The following is a 16,968-nucleotide window of genomic DNA, read 5'->3' as shown; positions in this document are numbered from 1 at the left end:
CTAGAGGACGCGATCGCTCTCCCCACTTTCACTGGCAGTGGCTGCCTTTTCGCTGACGTGCATCGAGAATCCCGCAAAGGCAGACACCGGCGCCTCGCACCCCCTCCCGTCGAGCGCGCGCTCGCGCAAGAGGCCCCAGTGGACCCACCAGTCGTCCGCCTCGTCCTCGCAGTCGTACCCGAAGATGGTGCGGACCTGATCCCACGCGCCGCTCGCCTCGCCGTCGCCGCCCTCGAGGACGTTGAGGCCGGCCTCGCCCAGCTGGCGCATCATCGCGTCCCGTCCGCGCGAGACGTCGCACTCGGGCATCGCCATGAAGAACGCGTTGCCGAACTCGGACGCGCGCACGGAGCGCGTGCGCTCCTGGCGGAGCTCCTGGAACGCGTAGAGGAAGGACTCGATCTGGCGCGCCTCGCTGAGGTGCGCGAAGAGCTTCGCGAGCACCGCGCCGTCCTCGACGGCCATCGCGGTCGCCTGGATCGTCCCTGGCTGCGCATCGTCAGCTCGACGCGGTCTGCGTGCGGATCGGTGGAGGGGCTCACCGGGAAGGGGTGCGCCGCCTCGCCGACGAGTATCAGACGGCCTTCGTCGTCTACCCAGTCTTCGAGGTCGCTGTGATCCCGAACGGTGACTCTCGTCGCCTTTCGCGCATACTTCAACACTTCCCGCAGCCTGCCATGGGCGTGATACACATCGTCAGAGCTGAACACTCGGATCGGCTGAAACCGTACCGTGGTTGCGACGTTGAGGCTATCTGCGACACGTCGACTGATGGCTCGTCTCCGTAGTTGCCTTCCTGCGCATCATCGGGCCCGTATAACTGGATAGCAAAGTCCTCTCCTCCGTGCTAAATGACATTCAGCTTGTGCCTACAAAACATACAACATGAACTCACCACCGGGTACCCAATAATGGCGCGATTATCTCCGAACGCCACAATCGAACCGTTCTGTTCGAACGCCACGGTCAGTTACGGTCTGGCGCACGTGCACCATCATCACACGGCATACCTCCGCGCGAACCTTGTCCAACGGGCCATCGGGAAGATGTTTTCGAGAGATGAGGGTGCTGCAGGGCGCAATCGCGGGTCAGATACGACTCGCGCCACCACGCCGGGCCGGTGAGAGGCCGGGCGGGAGAACGGAAGGGTAAACTCACTCGTACATCGCGAGCCCCGTCACCGTGCCTGGCGTCTTCTGCCCAACCACCGCGGTCCGACAGATGCCAAACTCACCGTCCGCGCCGACGATCACGTCGCCCACGAGGCTCTCCCCTGACGAGAGCTGCACGATGCGCGTCTCGGTGTCCACCTCAGACACCGCGGCGCCGTAGCGGATGTCGGCACCTGCGGCTGTTGCGGCCTCGTGCAGAAAGTCGTGCAGTTCCGCGTGCTGGGGCGGCCATGAGTGTGGGGAGTGGAGGGGCCAGCGGGGCCGAGAGACGAGTCTGGGCTTCGCAAGGAAGCTGCACGCACCGTTGTTACGAGAAACACGCCCCGTGTCTCCTTCAGCACCTCCTGGCTCCAGACCTGCTCTCCCAGACGCTCCCCTGATTCATCTGCCGATCGGAGGTTGGACGCCACCGTGAACGCGAGCAACAATATCACTCACAAATCGAGAACCAGATGGTGTGCGACGTGTGCGACGCTTTCTCGAGAGCCTCCCGCAGACCCCACTGGAAGAAGATTTTGGACACATTTGGTGGTAGTCGAAGCCCGCCTTCACCGCGCTGGGGGGCGCACAAGGGGCGTCAGGTGCGAGCCACACCCTCCACGTCGCGCGACTCACGATAGCTCCTCTCTGCCCCCGCTCCAACACCGTTACTCTGTGTCCCACCCGTCTCAGCGCCAACGCGCACGACAATCCGGCGAGACCTGACGGGCGTGTGATTGAGTACGTTTGTGGGCTTCTTCTGAGCGCATGGGCGCACATCACGCACCTCCGCCGACGATCACAAAGTCTATCGGGAGCTGTGTCCGGAGCGGCGCCTGAGAAGTCTGCGAGCTGCACGTCAGCGATCGCGCGCCCGGGCGCAGACCGATCGAGGGAGGCGGACGTACTGAGTGCGGCATCATGCAGAGCGCGGGTGTGGGGAAGGGGCGGGGGGGCAAGGGCGGGACTGGGCGGGACCGCGAAGGGCGGGTTTGGTTCCGCAGGTACCGATGGGTCGCACATACATATATTGCTTTGATCCCCCGTCCGGTGTCTCGGTTGTGCCCTACAGAGTCCAGACGCGACGTTGCCGAGGGCAGGCTAACGCCGACGGCGACTGGGTCCTCGTGCATCGGCCTGGTTCCAGCCGGCCATCATCGCCGCGAGGGGGCACTTGTCTCCCGCGAGGCTTGTACTCCATCTTCACGTTGACTCCTTCACATAGTCAGTGTCGCGTCTTGACCAAAAGGCCAAGAAGTTCCCATCAAAATGTCGCGACATCCTCGCCACGGACGTGGTGGACTTTGCTGTTCGTGGTAACGGAGGGCCGTGAACTTTTTTGGTCGAAATGCGACACGTAAGCCGCCCTGGGGTTCCAATAATCATGTACGCAGGAATTCACCAGGTCTTCATTAGCTGTGGTCTCATATATGCTAAGGCTAGTCAGAAATGCATGCATGGAAGAGCAACCGGCGATAGCCGACCCTGACTTACTGTATGTCACAGATCTACTTATGCCATGTTCGTCATACAGCCAGCCTAACCTTTTAGCGTAGCCTTCGCGGCGGCAAACGGGTCCCGTGTCACGTGTGGCCCCTGTCCGGGACCCGCGGCCACGGCTCTTTCTCCGCGGGCACGACGAGCGTGAAGGGAAGAGGAATCGCCTTGGCTGCTGGGAGCGACGGAGGCCGCGGGCACAGCAGGAGTCTGGATTCTGGATTGCGTAGTCACAGCTGGGGGGTGAAACATCATGCCTTGGATCAACGATCTGCCGTGGGAGGATGATTTCATCGCAGAGAGCATGTTTAAGCTTTAGCTTAGCCTTCTTGACGATGCCGTTAACATACGTGAAATCATTGGAGGATCACAACCTTACGTGCACGCCCAGCCACGGGGCTTGATGTGATTGAGCCACCAATGGTTGGTAACATCTGGAGAGTCGTCCCCAAACACCGTGGAGTTGATCATCAACCGCGTTCAAGCAAGCGTCGCCAGCGACTTGAGACTATTACTTCAATCGCAGTAGGGTCGCGACATGTCTCTGCACGGATAAGTGTGAGCATCTTAATGACGGATTATCCATACCTGACAACGCTCTTGCATCGGGAGGTCATCAACAAGATCTACGCTTCCTCCAACTCAAGCAATCGATATGATCAAGCTGGTAGGACGAGGGTACGGGACAAACTGGGACAAACCGATAGGACGGCGTTTATCTGGCCTCAGTCGCTTACGTACTCCTCTAGTCAGTATCCATAGAGGCGACTGGAACAGCAGGCTATTGGCTGCTATTGGAGGCTATTTAGCAGCTCAAAAAAGATTCGCAAACAAGGGACGCCGGGTTTTCGCGGTCTCAGATACGAATCGATTGGACCTGCGTGCGGAACGTCGGAAATTGAGGGGGGAAGACTCGCGGCAGGCAAGTCACTTTGCGCGCGCGGAAGCAAATGACTTTATTGGGTCCGCCGCTGGATGAACAGATCGACACAACGCTAGCCGTTGAGCCATATACGCACCAGCAAGCGACGTCAGCCGCGTAGGCGGGCAAGACTTTCGAATCCAGACTCTGCAGGTGGTGAGGTGGTGGTGGTGGTACAGCAACACAACGCGTATCACGAAGAACTCAGATTAGGTGGGGTACACGGGCGAGGATGATACAGGCGCTCCGCGGGTTACACTCGATGTGCAAGTATATGGAGCCAAAAAATAGAGCAGGGGTACGCACGGTAGATTGGTTGACAAGAAGTTGTGGGCAGGGACGATCAACGCACGCCGTGGGCTAGAAGCAATGTCAGTCCAACAGATATGATATGGTACCAGACTACAATGGTAAAACGGAGCGCAGAAGCTGCATGGGGCACGACGTAGATCGGCGGGTCTAGTCGGCCTTGCTGACCATATAACGCTCCCAGGATGGATACTGAAACGTCTGCTTCATCATGCGGCCCGACGAGGTTTTGAGGGCGTCCGCGTTTGCGGTAGCGGTCGCTTTGGTCTTGCTCGGAGAGGCGGTATCCGCAGCAAAAATCGACAGGTCCTCTGGAATCTCAACTGTGATCGGAATAGTGGAGATTTTGAGCTTGCGGTCGTCGAGAACACCCCGCGCGAATGGCAAAGGCTTGGGGACTTTCGGAGCGGGAATCCACGTGCTCCCCTGGACCGGCGGAGGAGCGGAGGAGGATGAGCCAGAAGCTACCGGTTGCTCTATTCGCGCGGCCTCGGAGGGACAGAGCAAACAGATCTCTGTCAACGCCTCCGAGTTTGACGGCTGAAGACGAAGTACTGCACGGAGGTCTGATTCCGACGATCAGAGCGTGCCAGGGACGTGCAAATTTAGACAAACTGACCGCGCAACGCGTCCTCTGTTTGGCCTTGGGCCTTGCGAGCCTGGGCTCTCCGCCAGTGCGCCTTGACACTCTTATGTTGGGTGAGCGATATGTCACATGCCTTTTCTGCCTCCACGAAGCTGTTCTCGCAGCGGTCAATCGCTGTTTAGCCCCCACTGCGGCACACGCACTTGTTCACTTTCAGATATGCGGCGGCGAGGTTGAGCTGGTAGTGTGGCATCTCCGGCTCGACAGCATACGCGTCCTTGTAGCGCTGAATCGCCTCCTCGTAGTCGCCCTTTTTGAACGCCAGGTTGCCCTGCGTGACACGAACGACAATGAGCTCAAGCAAGAACCATACGAACACATGTTATTGACCTGCTCTTTTTCACGCTCCGCGCGGAGATACCTCCACTCCATAAGCTCCGTCACCGTCATGTCACAACAGTCGTGCGTCCCGCCGTCGGCGTGCTTTGTATGCAGCTCGTGTTCGGTTCCGATGAAGTCGAACTCGACCGTCCACATGTCCTCTTCCTCCTCCGTGCCCCAGCCGCCCACGCCCGACCCTGGCTCCGCGTGAGCCCTCACGTCCGTGCGCCGCGAAAGACTGCAAACTCACCTCGCCCGTCCCACTCCCGCTCCTTGCCCGACCTAACGCCGCTCTCCTCCTCCTCCAGCCGGACCGTCTTCTCGCACACCTCGCTCAGGTGGTCCGTCGAGCACCCGCAGTCGCACCACTTGGAGGTGAGCTTGTCGCGGAGGACGAGGCCGTAGCCGCGGACGTCGAACTCGCGCGCGACGCGCCAGAGCGTCGAGCAGACGCGGTCGTAGCCCTCGCGCACCTTGTACTGCCAGTCCTGCGAGCGCGAGCTCTTCTCGCAGGCTTCCGTCAGCGTGCGCACGCCTTCGGTGAGGGGGCCGAGGTGGGGTGGCTTGGCGAACGCGGGTGAGTGTCGGGTTTCGAGGGACTCGAGGTGGGCTTTGAGGGCGTCGTAGTGAGGAAGGAGGCGTGCGGAGTGGAGACCGCGTGTTTGGCAGATGGGGATTCCGTTAGACTTGGCCTAGAGGATCGGTCAGTATGTGTCAACACGCGGCATGACGTTCGTGGAGGAGTACTCCGGCGAACCACGGATGAATGCGCATGGGCTCGCGCTGCAGAGACTCGGCGAAAAAGGTACTCACAAAATGCCTCAGTGCGGTATATGTCCACAGTACGCTCTTCGTTGCGACGCGTTCTCCGGCCTGACGCATGTCCATTGCAATGGTTGTGCGGAAGAAGTCTTTGATCTCGTCACTATCCGCATTGGCGGCCACCCAGCTAGGCCCCCCGATGGTGACGCAGCGAAGGACGAATGTCGGAAGATGGAGGAGGGCGACGCAGTAGAGGTGGGTAGAGAAGAGGCGGGCCATGTCCTGCTCAAAGCGAATGAGGAGGATGCGAGCGATGGTGCGCTCAAGTTTGGAGACCGCGCTCATGGCGTGGGAGATGCTCTTGTCGGTGCGAGGGCTGGGGTGCTGATGGTCTTGGTGGTGTTGGTGCGTGGATGAGGCAGCGCCGTCGCTACGAGGTTTCTTGGGAGGCGGCCGTTTCTTGACATGGGAGTATTTCGCCGGCATGGCTCAACAGCAGAATATTTTTGAAAGCCGAGCTGTAAACAAGGTTCGCTCAATGCATCCCGTGGACTGTAGATGGACGGACCAGTGTGTACTCTGGGCTGAACGTGCAAGTACTTGCGCCCTTTGGAGAGGTACAACGCTTCAAATGTGGTAGTCTTTCGGAAATCTGCAAGGGAGGGGTTTTCCAGATGAAACGGTTGGCCGACGCCGAAGGCAGCGAGGTGGAGCGAGGACGAGGACGAGGACGAGCGTGGGATGAAGACTTAGGCGTTTGTGTGCAGCGAACGCGATCGCGCGACGCGCCTGAGCTTGTCACGGCACGTGCGTTTCATCACATCTGGCGACGAATTACGTCACGACGCCCCCTAGGCGGCATGTCACGCTTCTGGACCAGACGTCTTTTCCACCCTCCCCTTCTTCCCCTTGGATCGCTGAACATTTATCGTTATTCTGAGCTAGTTATTTGCACTCTTGCTTGCTCTTCTACTCCTCTTTTGCCCATGCTCCGGTCATAACATCCATCTGAAAGTTTACTTGAAGCCCCACTATGGCGGGAGCGGCTTCTCAAACGAGACCTGAGCCGATGAATGCGTCGCCGTACCATTCGAAGGTCAAGGTCACCCTCAGGTTTGCCGACACCCAATTCATTGCTGGAGGGATGGTGACCGGGAAGATCGAGCTGGAGTGCAAAGCGGAGAAGGGTCTTGGGATCAGTGTAATCATGGTCGAGTTGTTTGGTGTAGAAGGTATGTTGGCATCATTCAAGAACTAGTGTCGCGGCTCCGGACGGGCTTCTTGTTGGGCTGCCTATGTGGCTGCAGCCCTTTGCGCAAATCGTAGCGAGAGCTGATGTGTATGCGCTGGGTATATGCGCATCACTCGGCGTCGTACTCGAAAACGTACCCTTTGGATCGCCTCATCTCCCTCCCATTGTCTGAAGCACCCGCTCAATTCCTTTAATTTTAGAACTCACGTCAAGAGACCATTCTGCGACATCCACCTTCCTCCACTCACGGCGATTATTCCAAGGGCCAGGTCTCCCTCCCTCCAACTCCGTCCATCCATATCCCGCTCCCGGCGACCCCCCACTACCGTCCCACTACTACCACGCTCGTCGCGGGATCACGACTTTCCTTTTCCAGATCCCCCTTCCCGAGACGTCTCCTTCGTCAATAGACTTCGGCTCCAGCTTGGCCACTCTTCGATATGAAGTGCGCGCCAGCGTGGGGGTATTTTGGAAGGGCGAGAAGAAGCTGGTCACGGACAAGAAGATGGTGGATATCATAGAGCGGCTTGACGAGCGGCGAAATATCGAGTCGGATGGAGTCATCGTCGGGGAGAACGGCAAGATCTGGATGCAGGGAAGGGTTCTGGGAGGGCTTATGGTCGCCGGCGAACCGACATGCATCGAGCTACAGGTGAAGAACCATACGACCAAGAAGGTACGCTCCCGAAGATCGTCGCGCAGACTTCAGCTCACGCAACACAGAATTCTGGCCTGTCTGTGACGTTGACTCGCGAGCTCTACCTGCCCAACGTTCCTGCCACCCAGAAGCAACCCCTCCAGATCTCAGATACCCTGACGTCTGTGTCTTTCAAGGGACCGGAGTATATCATCGGGCCTGGTGTCGAAGGCGTGGCGAACCTAGTGGTAGATGTGCCGAAAACCGCTCGGGGAGTAAGAGGAGGTAGGAGGTTTGGAGAAGGGAACAAGTCAACCGAATGTCTCTTCGAGGTGCGATGTACGGTTGGGATCAAGCTCGGGATGGGCATTGGCAGGTACGTGCTCGAGCGTCTCCTATTATGAACGTTTCTAAATTGTTGCATTAAGCAGCAAGGATATCTATCTCAACCTGCCTGCCGCCATTTGTCACCCTGCCGTGGTTCCCGACTTCCCGCCTCCCGACCTCTACTCCCCCATGGTCACTGGCGCACCCGTCTTTGATCCCGCCACGGGCATGTTTTACCAGCCACCAATGTCTCCGGGGCCGTACGGTCGCGTCTGGTCCCCGGCGCCGTACCTCGACCGTGCTGTGTCCCCTGTACCGTATCTCGACCGCGCCATGAGTCCTTATCCCTACCAGCCTCCTATATCCCCACCCATCGGGCCTTACGTGGACCACGGACAAGTCTGGTTGCCGCCCCCGACCATGCCCAGCATGTACGCTCCGCCTTCCTACTATGGCCAACACGACCTGTACGCACCTGCGATCCCCTTCGCTCCTCCCCGCCCATCCAGCACGGAACCGGCGCCCTCTCGGCCCATGCACGAGCTCCAGAATGTGTCAGCAGCAGCACCTCTCATCCCCATGCCCACCGGATCCAACAATGGGGGAGACCGCGAAGAAGGCAAGGGCGAACGCGCCTCCCGCATTGCGACCCACCTCCGCATGTCGTCGCGCGCACGCTCCGCATCTCCGCCGGCACATCGCTACCACGTCGCGGAAGCGCAGCCTATACATGCCACGATCCACCCATCGGCCCTCCACGCGCCCGATGGTCTGCCGACCGCGCAGGAGGCGTTCGCCAGCCCAATGTCGTCGCCCGAACTGCACTCCCAGCCGAACCTGAGGCTTTCCCCGTTGCTCACTGGTGGCGATGTCGTCTCGCCGCGTCCCATGCTCTCGCCGAAGATTTCCTTCTCCAAGGACCCCTTTGAAGCGGTGTCGCCCGTGGAGAATCTCGAACGGCTCGCTGAGACCGCTACTCCCGTGGCTGGCGCCATGTCGCCTGCGCTGAGTCAACGGAAGTTGAGCGATGACAAGACTGGTGGCAGCATGGACAAGACGCTTCCCCGACCTCCCGTCCCCAGCACGAAGGAGTACTTCGCGGTCACTCCCCGGGGCCGTGCCGACACACTCTTTCCGCTCGATCCGAGTCCTGGGCCAGACCAGACTCCTCCCACTCCCACTCTCGCCGCCGCAAACACTTCGCTACGCCCACCACGCGGAGCCCCATCAGGTCTGGACGCTCTCGAGGCCCGTCTGCTCGCGGAGGTCGGGACCCGCAAGCCGGAGAAGGCGCGCGCTCCCGACGTGCGCGAGGTGCTCGGCATGCCGGCTCCCATTGCCATCCCTCGGCCGGCTGACGTCGAGCCCCCCGTCGACTCTGCTATCTCGAGCCTGTCTCTCCCTGGGTTGGACGACGCGCGTACGCTCAAGCGCGCGGGCCTGAGCGACGTCGAGGACGCAGAGAAGGAGAAGGAGCGGGAGAGGGCGCGGGAGCGCACTCTGAGCGGTGACCTCGACCCTGCGCTGTCGTCCCGTGCCCGGGGCAGCAAGGAAACGATGCGGGCGCGGGAGAGCAAGGAGACGATGCGCGGGATGCGGGAGAGCAGGGAGACGAAGAAGGCCGGCGGGTCCGGCGGGGCGCGCCAACGAGAGCGCAAGAAGTCGGCGGCGGCCGAGGAGAACAAGGAGGTGCTCAAGCTGCGGAAGGCTGCTCAAGGCCGCATCGCTGCATGGCTGGGGAGCATCGACCCAGATGCCCCGCCCCAGATCCCAACGCCGCCCCTCGAGACGCCGTCGCCCGTGGGTACGCCCGAACTGCAGGACAGGTCGGCGCGCGGACGGTCGAAGTCGGCTGTGGGTCTGGGCTTGGGTGTGAATGGCGACGCGGACGCCAAGTCACCCGCTCGCAGCCCAGCCGTCAGCCCAGCCCGGAGTGCTCGCAGCGCGCGGAGTGTCAAGGCGACCCCTGAAGCTACTGAAGGGCCTGGGGAGGCGACAACCGATACCCAGGCTTCGCCTAACCCTCGTTCGTCCGGCTTCTTGCCGATCGGGACCATCCGCGCACAGGCCACCGGCAAGGGCGGCCACACTGTCAAGAAGAACCCGTCTCCGTTCGACGCGTTCAAGCTGCCCAAGGCGTCGGATCGTATTGGCCTCTACCCGCCTCGTCGCCTCGATCCCGAGGTCAAGTACGATATTCGCTCGGCTCGCGGCGGCAAAGGCGGCATTGTCACGTCCGTCGCCGCATTGTGGGCACAAGGTGTGCCAGGCGTCAGCGACAGCAAGATGGGCGCGACCAAGCCGACACCGATCAAGCCCTCAGCGAACGCCTCCAAGCTTGCGGAGCAGTGGAAAGTGCGTTCGGGAGGGATCGAGAGCAAGCCCGCCACGAGACCCAAACCTGCTGGTCTTGTCGATGCCCGTCCCAAGGCCATGCGACCGACCACAAAGGCAGCGCAGTCCTCACCCGCTGTGACGTCGCCTTCCTCGGATCCTATGTCGACCTCTTTCGGAGATCTCACAGCCAAGCGTGCGAGGATGGTGAAGGCCACCCCTGCCATTGCTTCCGTGTCTTCTTCTATGGCTACACCTACTCTCTCGTCTACCGCATCTCTGGCCCGTCCCATCGCTGCGCGCGCCGAACGCGCCAAGCTCAACATGAAGCTCCCTCCGACCATTGCTGAGGCCGTCGCTGAAGCCCGGCTGGGTGCAAAGTCTCCTCCGAACTCCGCGCCCGATACGCCCAAACCACCGTCGTCCCTACCAGCCAAGGCAGACCTCGCTTTTGGTCAGGCACGACTCCGCGAGCTGATCAAGCGATACCAAGGACAAGTGAACTCGTAAATGATTCATGACCACACACACATCTCGGACTGTATCCTCATACCACCATTGCTGCATGACCGTCTCCTATATCCTCCCCATCTTGTCATAACACTCCTAGTCTCTCGTCTGCTCATCTCTTATAATGTAGCCCGTACCACCCTTCGCACGCTGACTTATTAACTCACACGTTCTCCTTCCCGCCATGATTTACCCACTGATGCCTCTCTATCACATTGTTACTCACGACCTGCGACGATCTCTATCTCTCTAGTTTGGTGTATCTCGATCAATACACAAGTTCACGCCTACAGCCTGGCGCCTGCTCTATTTCGCTGCTGCTTCTTTCTGCTCCCCTCGATCCCATGCCATGCCGGCATTCGTCCCGTCGAAGCCCACTAGTTCCCCCACGTGCCTCCAACCGTGCACTCAGTCGTTCCTGAATCCTCAAGCCTGCGAATCCACCGTCGTGTGCGCCGGGGCCCTCAGCGAGCAACTGGCTGATCCCTCCGCGAAGGTGTGCAGGTGAGCACCGCAGCAATATTCCTAGACCCTATCTTATCGTCCACACAGTGATGTGGGCTGCGAGGACTGCTCTTCGAAATACCTTGGAATTCCCAAGTTCTTATCGACGTTCGCACTCGAGCCGCTGGGAGAGCCGTACCCCTGGGCGCGGGCGAGCAAGGGAAGGAGATAAAGGTGGGCGGGGGAGCGTCCCGCGTCCCCAAGACCCTCCCTTCTCGACCCCTCCGAAGTCGCGAACCTGAGCGCATAGGATAGCAGAGATGGCCACCGCGACGAACTCGAAGCCGATCCCCACGGTAATCTCCGTGCGTGCTCTCCGTGCGGGGGTCTTCGAAGGCGCTGGCTGATCGCTGAGATCGGCGCGGGCAGGTCGATCCGTTTGTGTAAGCGATGCGCGAAGGCTCGGGACGTAAGTCCGTCGTGCGCTGACGGCGTGTCGGTCTCGCGTAGTCCGGCCGATCAGCAGAAGGGCATCCACAACCGCTGGCAGTGAGTAGTTTCAGTCTGCGTCGAATTGGTACTTGGGCTGACTTTGACACTATCTCTCGTAGCCCTGAAATACCTGCTTTTGCGACAGTAAAGCCTGGCGAGGTGCGGCGGCTGCAAATGTGACTTTTGGGATGTGTCGTGCTGACGACCTTCGGCAACGCAGGCTTTCAAGGTTCAATGTGTCGGTGCGCAGCGCTTATGTCCATGTAGAAGCACCGAACTCACGCGATGATAACAGACTGGACTGGTGCCCAAATCGGTAACAACGACAGTACGTATTTTTCTGTCTTAGTGCCCGGCTTTGAGACACCTCTGCTCACACTCTATACAGCCAGTGACGACATCCGGGACGTCGACCTGACCAAGGTCCATAACCTCTCCGGCCCTGTCGCCGTCGAGGGCGCGGAGCCAGGCGACTGTCTTGTCGTTGACATCCTCGATGGTTGGTGTTCCCGTCTCGACTCCTTTCGCCCATCTGACGCCCTTCCTTTCCCAGTCCAGCCATTTGAGAAGATGCCGTGGGGCTACACCGGCATCTTCGAGCTCGAGAACGGCGGCGGGCTCTTCGCGAAGGAGTTCAAGAGCCGCGCCGCGAAGGCGATCTGGGATTTCGAGGGTGCGCACGCCTCCCCTCCCCTCAGGCCGTCCTCCAAAACGCACATCACTGAGCCCTCGTCCTCGCCGGTCGTCCGCAGGTGTCTACGCCTCCTCGCGCCACATCCCCGGCGTCCGCTTCGCGGGGGTCTCGCACCCCGGCCTGATCGGCACCATGCCCTCGGCGGAGCTCCTGAAGACGTGGAACGAGCGCGAGTGCGGGCTCATCGCGGAGCACCCGGGCGCGATGCCCGCGGTCGCGTTCCCGCCCGAACCGACGGGCGCGTACGTCGGGACGGCGGAGCCGCTGCCCGCGGACGTGCTCGAGAAGATCATGAAGGAGGGCGCGCGGACGATCCCCGGGCGCGAGCACGGCGGGAACTGCGACGTGAGTGGCTCTCGCCTGAGTGCTGAGTGCCGAGGCGATGTCTGTCGCTGACGTGAGCCCGGACTTGGCAGATCAAGAACTTGTCGAAGGGCTCGCGGTGCTACTTCCCCGTCTTCGTCCCGGGCGCGCTGCTGTCTGTGGGCGATCTGCATTTCTCGCAGGGTGACGTGCGTGCTTGCTTCTTGTTGGGGTGTGTTGTAGGGCGCGCTGACGGACGGGGGCTTAGGGTGAAATGTCGTTCTGCGGTGCCATCGAGATGGCGGGCATCATCACCTTCAAGTGCAGCATCATCAAGGGCGGCGTGGACAAGTTCGCTCTGAAGCAGCCGCTCTTCCTTGTACGCGTCGTCGGGGATCCTTTTTCACAGCCTTTACTGATGGTATTTGCATTCTAGCCTTCGCCCGTGGACCCTATGTACTCGTCGAAGGTTCGCTGCCACTTATTTCTCTCTCTGGAAGGCTCTACTGACGACTGTGTTCTGCAGCTCATCTTCGAAGGTATCAGCGTCGACTACCGTGAGTATTCGCTTCTCGGAGCCTCTCACTTTGATTCTGAACTCTTTGTTTCAGACGGCGATGGAAAGCAGTACAACATGGACGCCACCGTTGCGTACAAGATGGCTGCATTGAATGCGATTGCATACCTTGAGAAGGTACTTGATTCAATGAAGTTCGATCTGCGTCCCTTACTCAACCAATCTTGTTCAGCTTGGCTACAGTGGGTTTTTTACGTACTTTGTGCTCATGTCGCTAATGTGTTTGTCTTCCCCTCAGCTCGTCAACAAGCTTGTAAGTGGTTTCCACTGGTGTCGCCGCAGAGCTCATCGTGCTGACGAACGTTTTCCAGATCTCCTCTTGTCCGCCGCGCCCGTGGAGAGCCACGTCGGCGCGATCGTGGTGGGTGTCTCTGAACTCGGCTCTGCTCCGCCTAGGATCATGACGCCTCTCGACTCGCGCAGGACTCGCCGAACGCATGCGTAACACTTGGCATCCCCACCGGCATCTTCGACTTCGTACGTCTACGTCCACATCCACGTCCTCGTGCTGCTCCGCCTCCCTCGGACGCTGATGGCCGCTTGCGCCGCAGGATATTATGCCGAAGCCCGAGGGGCTCGACTTCAAGTCGCGCGGCCAGGCGGCGATCCGCAGCGACGGGCTCGTCGACACGCCCGTGGGGAAGAACTCGGCATGAGCGAAGCTCTGTCTGCCTCTGTATCAATAGGAACGAGGGTCGATGAAGAAATAGTAGCAGTTTGTGATCATGTGTGTACGATAGTTGAAGCAACATTTACCATGGCTCAGGTGTTCTGAAGAGCAGTAGAAATAAGGACAGTTGCACCGACAAATAGCCTCAGGACTCGGATGAGTACCGCTTGACGGGAATTTAAGCTTGAATGGACGACTGATAGTTTGATATTAGTAGAGGCGCAACTTGCACATGATTAACCGGTACCTCGTGTTAGCCGTGGCCCTGGCAGCGGATGATGCACGATGATTGGTCCGGTGCATGGGAAACAACACTTACTCTCAGAGACAAGCCGTACGTGTGACCAGGCCCCGAAACATCCTCCACCTCTCTCTTCGACGTTGTCCGCCGAGTGCTCAGGTTCGCGCTTTTCCTCCCCTACATGTCCACACTGGTACTTGTTCCCGAAAGGGCTAGCACGTCAGAACGAACTTGGCTGATCGTGGGAACACTCGCCGATTGCGGTTGCCACGTATGTAAATAAGCCGGCCGGCCAGTACATGAGGCCTTGAGCTTGAGGGGTCGTATCTCGCGTCGTCCACGCTGCTCACATCCTCCTCTTGCAGCGATGGCTGAAATCACGCTCCCATATACGCCCATCGAAGACATTCCCAAGGTACGCCCCCACTCGGCCCGCGGGGCGCCAGCGTAGCTCGAGTGCTGATCCGGTTTGGCCACGTTCACGCAGATCCATGCGCGGGCCCGCGCAGCGTTCAGGGCTGGACGGACGAAGGACGTCGCCTTCCGGAAGGCGCAGATCGCCCAGGTCGGGTACATGCTCAAGGACAACGAGGAGGCGGTCATCGCCGCCATGAAGCACGACCTCGGCCGCCCACCGCTCGAGTCCGAGATGTAAGTTCGGATGGTTCACGCCACGCGCGGATGCCAGTTTGACGTTGGCATCGACTCCGAAGGATGGATCTCTCACCGGTGTACGCCGAGGTCCGGGCCGCGTACGCCAATCTCGACCAGTGGGTGAAGCCGCAGGCGGCCGAGTTCTCCCTCAACTTCTTCGCCATGGGCCCCAAGCTCGTCGCGGAGCCCAAGGGCACGGTTCTCATCATCGCGCCGTTCAACTTCCCCGCCTTCCTCCTCTTCTCGCCCCTAGTGAGCCCGGGTTCGCCTCCGCGCCTGGAAACACGCGACTGACGACTGCTCTGTAGGTCAGTGCGATAGCCGCGGGCAACGCCGCAGTCCTCAAGCCGTCGGAACAGACGCCGGCGATCAGCAAGATCTTCGCGGAGCTGCTGCCCAAGTACCTCGACCCGGAGCTGTACCACATCATCAACGGAGGCGTCCCCGAGACGACCAAGGTACGGACGCCCCCGAGATGCTCAAGTGCGCGCGCTGACCCGTACGCTGCAGATTCTCGAGCTGCCGTGGGACCACAGTGAGCCCACCGTTTCCTATCGTCGCCCTGCGCCTACTGCTGACATTCGCACCCGCAGTTCTTTACACCGGAAACGGTCGCGTGGGCCGCATCGTGGCCACCGCCGCGGCGCGGCACCTCACTCCGACCACGCTCGAGGTCAGTCGACGCTGAAGAGAGTTACGTTCGCCCGCGCTGACGACCGCATAGCTCGGCGGGAAGAACCCCGTCGTGATCGACCCCCGCGTCGACCTCGACCTCGCCGCGCGGCGCATCCTCTGGGGGCGCTTCACGAACGCCGGGCAGATTTGTCTCTCCCCCGACTACGTCCTCGTCCCCGCAGACTTCCAGGACAAGTTCGTCGCCGCGCTGGAATCCATGTAAGATTTCCCCCCGCGCAGCCGCAGCCGCGGGCTGACGACCGTGGACGCAGGTATAAGACCTTCTACCCCGACGGCCCGGAGAAGTCGGACTCGTTCTCGCGCGTGGTCACAAAGGCGCACACGCAGCGGATCAAGCGCCTCGTCGACGAGACCACGGGCACGATCGTCTGTGGCGGACAGTCCGACGTCGAGACGCGGTACATCGCGCCGACGATCGTGCGCGACGTGCGCGAGGGCGACTCGCTCCTCAGCGAGTGTGTGGTTCTCTGCTCGTTGCGGTGCGCAGACCGGCGCTGACTCTTGGAGCCACGCAGGGAGATTTTCGGGCCGGTGCTGTGCATAGTGCCGGTGAAGGACGTCGATGAGGCCGTCGCGTTCATCAACAGGGGGTGAGCTCGGATCAGTTGTTGGCGGGGACTAAGGACTAACTCTCTCGGCGACCAGCGACCACCCGCTCGCGATCTACGTGTTCTCAGAGGACCCCAAGTTCGAGCAGAAAGGTGCGGAAAGCTGCATATTTTCCGTCAACGGGAGCGCTGACGGCCATCTCTCCTTCAGTCTTCAGCAACACGAAGAGCGGAGCAGCTGTCACGAACGAAGTCGTTATCATGCCTGGCGGTGCGTGCCAGAGCTTGACCGACAGGCATCACTCATCCGTCGCTCACTTACGCGTCGCTTGCAGTGCACGGCCTCCCCGTCGGCGGCGTCGGCGCAAGTGGATGTAAGTCGTCCCAGCCGTCGCCCGAAGCGCCCCCTAACCCCGCCGTGCCCTCACCGCAGACGGGTACTACACGGGCAAGCACGCGTTCGAGCAGTTCACGCACCTGCGCGTGTCGCTCAAGAACCCGAGCTGGTGCGTGCCACGCTTCTCCACTCTCACCGTGGGGCCCCCTTGTTCGCCCGTCCTCGGGCCCGGTCCCCACGGCCGCCCAACGACGTGCACTCACGCTCGCGTCCCCGCAGGGTCGACAAAATCGCGTTCGGGTTCCGCTTCCCGCCGTACACGCCCTCGTACCGCAAGAACATGCGCCAGATGGGCGGCCGGCTCCCGCCGCGGCCCGCCGGCGGGCTCGCGAAGGCGGCGCCGAAGAGGTGGGCGTTCTGGCTCGCGTTCGCGCTCGTGGGCGCCGCGGCGGTGCTGACGCGGCAGCGGCAGCTGAGGTTGGCGTGAGCGAGAGAAGGTGCGACGTTCTCGCGCGGGGACGGCCGGGCGGTCCGCTCAGCTCAGCAGTGACGGTTGCAGGTTCACGACGCTCCCGCTTTGGGGCGCGGGTGGGCGGAGATGCGTCTCGGGGCCCTCTCCCCCGTCGGTCGGATTATAGGCAGCA

General features: G+C 60.8%; 5 protein-coding genes across 5 annotated transcripts; 3 read left to right on the top strand and 2 right to left on the bottom strand.

The window, feature by feature from the left end:
* BXZ73DRAFT_77186 (FAD/NAD-P-binding domain-containing protein) lies at nucleotides 1-2,071 on the bottom strand (the record flags this gene model as incomplete). Its single annotated transcript, XM_048022611.1, has 11 exons — nucleotides 1-489; nucleotides 543-672; nucleotides 732-847; nucleotides 896-949; nucleotides 1,011-1,068; nucleotides 1,159-1,391; nucleotides 1,475-1,557; nucleotides 1,611-1,728; nucleotides 1,788-1,873; nucleotides 1,939-1,996; nucleotides 2,060-2,071. The coding sequence occupies 11 exons, from the start codon at nucleotides 2,069-2,071 to the stop codon at nucleotides 1-3; spliced, it is 1,437 nt and encodes a 478-aa protein (XP_047878277.1).
* Nucleotides 2,072-4,029: 1,958 nt separating this feature from the next.
* Nucleotides 4,030-6,094, bottom strand: BXZ73DRAFT_46327 (uncharacterized protein; the record flags this gene model as incomplete). The annotated part of the gene is made up of 6 exons (XM_048019672.1): nucleotides 4,030-4,445; nucleotides 4,499-4,617; nucleotides 4,669-4,796; nucleotides 4,856-5,043; nucleotides 5,097-5,538; nucleotides 5,660-6,094. The coding sequence occupies 6 exons, from the start codon at nucleotides 6,092-6,094 to the stop codon at nucleotides 4,030-4,032; spliced, it is 1,728 nt and encodes a 575-aa protein (XP_047878276.1).
* Nucleotides 6,095-6,641: 547 nt separating this feature from the next.
* On the top strand, nucleotides 6,642-10,668 carry BXZ73DRAFT_77184 (uncharacterized protein; the record flags this gene model as incomplete). The annotated part of the gene is made up of 4 exons (XM_048022610.1): nucleotides 6,642-6,840; nucleotides 7,061-7,536; nucleotides 7,584-7,873; nucleotides 7,929-10,668. 4 exons carry the CDS (start codon nucleotides 6,642-6,644, stop codon nucleotides 10,666-10,668), a joined length of 3,705 nt encoding a protein of 1,234 aa, XP_047878275.1.
* Nucleotides 10,669-11,432: 764 nt separating this feature from the next.
* On the top strand, nucleotides 11,433-13,834 carry BXZ73DRAFT_100940 (Acetamidase/Formamidase; the record flags this gene model as incomplete). The annotated part of the gene is made up of 19 exons (XM_048014729.1): nucleotides 11,433-11,477; nucleotides 11,542-11,555; nucleotides 11,623-11,661; nucleotides 11,724-11,763; nucleotides 11,825-11,846; nucleotides 11,900-11,932; nucleotides 11,993-12,103; nucleotides 12,158-12,277; nucleotides 12,357-12,643; nucleotides 12,715-12,810; nucleotides 12,870-12,980; nucleotides 13,038-13,070; nucleotides 13,128-13,158; nucleotides 13,213-13,295; nucleotides 13,351-13,360; nucleotides 13,417-13,431; nucleotides 13,490-13,539; nucleotides 13,602-13,655; nucleotides 13,730-13,834. 19 exons carry the CDS (start codon nucleotides 11,433-11,435, stop codon nucleotides 13,832-13,834), a joined length of 1,299 nt encoding a protein of 432 aa, XP_047878274.1.
* A 622-nt stretch (nucleotides 13,835-14,456) lies between these two features.
* BXZ73DRAFT_46167 (aldehyde dehydrogenase) lies at nucleotides 14,457-16,811 on the top strand (the record flags this gene model as incomplete). The annotated part of the gene is made up of 14 exons (XM_048019643.1): nucleotides 14,457-14,504; nucleotides 14,577-14,740; nucleotides 14,803-14,995; nucleotides 15,052-15,201; nucleotides 15,254-15,278; nucleotides 15,337-15,416; nucleotides 15,468-15,637; nucleotides 15,691-15,894; nucleotides 15,955-16,029; nucleotides 16,085-16,140; nucleotides 16,199-16,258; nucleotides 16,323-16,361; nucleotides 16,421-16,493; nucleotides 16,604-16,811. 14 exons carry the CDS (start codon nucleotides 14,457-14,459, stop codon nucleotides 16,809-16,811), a joined length of 1,545 nt encoding a protein of 514 aa, XP_047878273.1.
* Nucleotides 16,812-16,968: the final 157 nt, after the last annotated feature.

The sequence above is a fragment of the Epithele typhae genome (assembly GCF_022376455.1).
Source record: "Epithele typhae strain CBS 203.58 chromosome Unknown BXZ73scaffold_21, whole genome shotgun sequence".
Taxonomy (NCBI): Eukaryota; Fungi; Basidiomycota; class Agaricomycetes; order Polyporales; family Epitheliaceae; genus Epithele; species Epithele typhae.
This window is presented reverse-complemented; position numbering and strand designations above follow the sequence as displayed.